The 5,135-nt window shown below is 41.3% G+C and overlaps 1 protein-coding gene across 2 annotated transcripts; it reads right to left on the reverse strand.

Moving 5' to 3' along the window:
- Positions 1-804: 804 nt before the first annotated feature.
- Positions 805-3,523, reverse strand: LOC115248582 (uncharacterized). 2 transcript variants are annotated; one of them, XM_029832335.1, is made up of 7 exons: positions 3,367-3,523; positions 2,282-2,334; positions 1,939-2,190; positions 1,633-1,773; positions 1,316-1,502; positions 1,174-1,233; positions 805-1,083 (listed from the first exon to the last, which is right to left on the reverse strand). In XM_029832335.1, exons 3-7 carry the CDS (start codon positions 2,026-2,028, stop codon positions 908-910), a joined length of 654 nt encoding a protein of 217 aa, XP_029688195.1. In that variant the 5' UTR covers positions 2,029-2,190; positions 2,282-2,334; positions 3,367-3,523; the 3' UTR covers positions 805-907. The 2 variants fall into 2 exon arrangements, with proteins under 2 accessions (XP_029688195.1, XP_029688196.1); XM_029832336.1 differs by having other exon boundaries at positions 2,282-3,523.
- Between the last annotated feature and the right edge of the window lie 1,612 nt (positions 3,524-5,135).

Raw genomic sequence — 5,135 nt, forward strand, 5'->3', positions numbered from 1 at the left:
CAACCTTCAACAAGAAAGTCAGCTGCTTAAACCACTGACCTATGCAGTCGCACTAGCTCAGTGCAAAGAGGTCATATATGGTTCAAAAAAGGCATAATTTCAATATAATCTCTGGATGTGATTTCTGTGTCAACACAAATTCCATATTTTCACAGCATGTGAAGAAAAACATCTGTGGGAAGAATATTTAATCATGGCTTTTTTTAAACCATATATGACCAGGACACAAATGAAACACCCATAGTCTGCCTTCTACTCGCATCTTCTTCAGCCTGACACGTGTCGATATGACCTACGGGTCATGGTAACTTCTGACATCCCTTGAAAGTGATGACCTGCATGCCGAGGGTCGTGGTGTAGAAGTTGACCGTGTCTGTCACACTTTTAGAACTAAATGATCTAAATGGCTCGCTTCAACCTGGCAAGTTGTTTTTAACCTGAACCCCCCAACAGTGACTGTCTGTGAAGGAAACAATGATTAAGATGTGCACCTTCAATATAGCTGTCAAGAAGATATAAATGGTGTTAGCGAAACGATGCCACTCCGTAGCCAAAGGAAGTACATACTGCAGCCAGTATCCACAAATCTGCTCTGATCCTTGTGTAAAAAGAATTGACCTACTTTATACGACATTACCTTTCAAATCTCTGCCGATATTTTCACCGTTAATAGTTAGCTGCGCTTTATCTTTCACATAATAAGAATATAATGTTCGGGATCTGAGGATTGGGGTTAAATGAATTAAGGTTGGGCTTTTATTGCATTTGAATTTCACCATGTGACTCAAATCATCACTAAACACAGGAGCAATTTCAGATTTTAGTCACAAATACAAGAAATATTCATGAATTTCAGGAAAAGAAAATGGATCATTTAAAATGAAGCAATTCAAAAAAGAAAAACTGATTAGGCCATTGCCACCCATCGGCTGCCAAACAATCGGAACAGGCAGAGTCCCTGTGGGGTGATCCTTATTTCTTCGTCGTCGTACTCGTCATCCATGGTGTATTCACGCAGTCGACGCTGGCAGTTGCGACGACGACGACGGGCGGGTTTTTTGACCTTTGGAGGCTTGGGCTCCACTAGAACACAATTATAAAAGTCTGTTAGTGTTTAGAAGTTTCTCCCTTCCTGGGACTCGCATTCATTTCACAACAAAGCCAGATACTTACATTTCAGAGTCCAGACCGGCTGGTCTTCGTCGGTTTGCCACAATTCTTCAGTGTGTTGCCCTGTTCAGAAACACCATCCTCATGATCATCACCATCTAATCTATTGCTTTCACATGTGAATCATGGGTTCATTTCTTCTCACCAGAGTCTGGTGGCTGGCCGCTGTGGGCCTCACTGCTCAGACACTTCTGGTCTCGCAAGCTGCCGTTTCCTGTTGTGTGGGCCCTTTGCTCGCTAGAACCAGCATATTCAGTTGGCTGACCGCCGTCGTCGGCTTGGGTCTGACAGCCCTGATCCTTGGTCTCTGCTTGTGCGTGGCACTGCTCCTCCTACATGGCCAGGCAGAGGAAGACATGGATCACATGTGTTTGACAGCTGTCAAAGCCAGCCTTTTCACATCTGCTTGTGCACTTCTTCGTGTCACCGACAGTATGTGGAGCGTACGCTCTGAGCGCTCACCTGCAGTCTGACTCTTGGCTCTTCTAACCAGAAGAGCTGCATGAGCATTTCTACGGTGCAGAAAGTGTCCGTATTCTTATTCCTGATGGACCCTGATTTGACAAACTCCTGGAATCCATCCAGGTATTCAATCAGATACCACTGGGAAAAGTGTAAGAAAGGAAGCTTTTTTATTACCATCCCTCTGAAAATGAATAATTAGTAGTGAAGCTGAATTATTTTTTGTGCTTTTTTTTTTTTTTTTTTAAATAATCCACTCCAGCTTCTGAGTAAGGGCTTCTGATTCTGCAGCAACATCTGAATTACCTCTCCTATAATCATTTTGATCTGTGCCAGCCACCAGCCAAATGGTTCCTGATCACCAAGCTTGGAGAAAACCTGTGAGACAATGGACATAATAACTGGCAAACTACAACTACCAGACCTGAGTTAATTGAATCATCAGTTATACTGGTAGTTCTCACCTCCACCTCATCTCCAACAGCCACGTTACAGGAGAAATTTGGAGGAGGCAGCCGCCGCACAGAGTCACAACACACAACAACTTCCTCCTGTGGACTATAGATAATATATGTTAATAATCAAAACAAATAATACATCAATACACTCCAGAAGTTTGAGATGTTTAAAGAAAAAGCATTACACTTACCTGTTTTCATAAACTACTGTCAGAAGCTTTCCAGCAATGGACTTGATTTGGGCCTAAAGAGAAAGAACCAGTCACAGTATTGACAACATTCAAACACATGGTGGTTAAATAAGTTTACAATTCTTAACAACTGAGTATTGAACTAACAAATGTGTGAAATCCCATCTGTGAGCTAGTGAATATTAAGTATACAGGTGCTTTTGCTGAGATCATCTCTAAATTGAGCAGCGCCTCACCTCGTAGAAGGCGCCGTTCATCCCTTCTACTTCAACGTTGACTTGAACCATGTTGGAGCTTGTTTCTTTTGTTTGTCTCTTAGTTGGTTTGGTTTAACTCAAAATCTGGAGCTTTGCTACTTTATTTAGGCTAAGGCTCTGACCCTCATTAAATAAATTGCCTTTGATTTACTTTGATCTTTGATCTTTGCCAAAGCCATAGAGACTCTGCCCTTTGATAATGCTGCTATGTTCGGGCCATCATACCCGTGTAGACCTGTATTAAGCTCAGCGTTGGCGGCGCCACGGGGAGAAAATGGACACCTTTTTAGGCTCCGTGCGAAGAACTGGCGGCTGGTGTTGGTGCAGTACCATAACCTGACCGAAAGGTGGCGCTGATTAAATTTACCACAATGCTTCTGTGTCAAACAAAACTGTCTGTGTCTTTTAATATGTTCCTCTGCAAACTGAACTTAACACACAAACATGTCATAAACCTGCTGGGAAATGTACTTATTCCATATCAATACTCACTACAAACACAACTCATCCTCAGAGAGAATAATCTCTGCATTCAGAAATAATAAAAGTCTCAAAGATTACCTGGTCAGATCAAAGGTCATTTCACAGATTGTTTGGAAAGACGGCCCACAGAACCATTATTTTAAACAACAAGAATAGGTATTTGATTCCCAAAAGCAAAAAGTATTCAGAACTGCAACACAAGGAAACTTTTTTTTTTTCCCCAAAAAAACCTGTGTATAGTTAATGTGTTGCATACAATTTGATAAAAAATATGTGGGAGAAACAAGACTGACAATACATGTACGGTTTACTTGCCATAATATCATGAAATGAGAAAACACTGACCGGCATGTTGTCCAGCACGTCATCTCCCCTGGCTGGGATGCATTGCAAGCCTTGGTTTTAGAGTACAGTCCACACTGGTCCACGGCTTAGAGAAGGAGAGTGGAGAGAGGCTGCATTTATAAATGAGGTACTACACATCCAAATGGCCTTACTTACCTTTTAAAAAAAAACCAACAACCCTCATTCCTACTTTTTTCTCTCCCCCACTCTCTCTGTTTTCATTTTAACTTTTATCCGTGATTTAACTTTTATCCTCTCTGCTCGTGGAGGAAACATCACTTTTGGTCAGGAGACAAATTTATTTCAAAACAGAGGTGAATGAGACATGATCATCTGAAAACTCCTGCTGCGGTCACATTATGACATTTATGACGTCTTCTCGTGGGGAAACCATCAATTTTGGTCAGGAGACACGTTTTTATCAAAACAGAGGTGAATGCAACATGATCATCTCAAAACTCATGCTGCGGTCACATTATGACGTTTTTGATGTTTGCTCGTGGAGGAAACATCACTTTTGGTCAGGAGACACGTTTATTTCAAAACAGAGGTGAATGCAACATGATCATCTCAAAACTCATGCTGCGGTCACATTATGACGTTTATGACGTCTTCTCGTGGGGAAACCATCACTTTTGGTCAGGAGACACGTTTTTATCAAAACAGAGGTGAATGACACATGATCATCTTAAAACTCATGCTGCAGTCACATTATGAATTTTTTGACGTCTTCTCGTGGGGAAACCATCACTTTTGGTCAGGAGACACGTTTTTATCAAAACAGAGGTGAGTGACACATGATCATCTTAAAACTTATGCTGCAGTCACATTATGACTTTTTTGACGTTTGCTCGTGGAGGAAACATCACTTTTGGTCAGGAGACACGTTTTTATCAAAACAGAGGTGAATGCAACATGATCATCTGAAAACTTATGCTGCAGTCACATTATGACTTTTTTGACGTTTGCTCGTTGAGGAAACATCACTTTTGGTCAGGAGACACATTTATTTCAAAGCAGGTGAATGACACATGATCATCTTAAAACTCATGCTGCAGTCACATTATGACTTTTTTGACGTCTTCTCGTGGGGAAACCATAACTTTTGGTCAGGAGACACATTTTTATCAAAACAGGTGAGTGACACATGATCATCTTAAAACTTATGCTGCAGTCACATTATGACTTTTTTGACGTTTGCTCGTGGAGGAAACATCACTTTTGGTCAGGAGACACGTTTTTATCAAAACAGAGGTGAATGCAACATGATCATCTGAAAACTCATGCTGCAGTCACATTATGACGTTTATGACGTCTTCTCGTGGGGAAACCATCACTTTGGGTCAGGAGACACGTTTTTATCAAAACAGAGGTGAATCCAACATGATCATCTCAAAACTCATGCTGCGGTCACATTATGACGTTTTTGACGTCTTCTCGTGGGGAAACCATCACCTTTGGTCAGGAGACACTTTTTTTTCAAAACAGAGTTGAATGCAACATGATCATCTTAAAACTTATGCTGCAGTCACATTATGAGTTTATGATGTCTTCTCGTGGGGAAACCATCACTTTTGGTCAGGAGACACGTTTTTATCACAACAGAGGTGAATGCAACATGATCATCTTAGAACTTATGCTGCGGTCACATTATGACTTTTTTGACGTCTTCTCGTGGAGGAAACATCACTTTTGGTCAGGAGACACGTTTATTTCAAAACAGAGGTGAATGCAACATGATCATCTCAAAACTCATGCTGCGGTCACAT

This window comes from Takifugu rubripes, unplaced genomic scaffold, assembly GCF_901000725.2.
Source record: "Takifugu rubripes unplaced genomic scaffold, fTakRub1.2, whole genome shotgun sequence".
In the NCBI taxonomy this organism is placed as follows: Eukaryota; Metazoa; Chordata; class Actinopteri; order Tetraodontiformes; family Tetraodontidae; genus Takifugu; species Takifugu rubripes.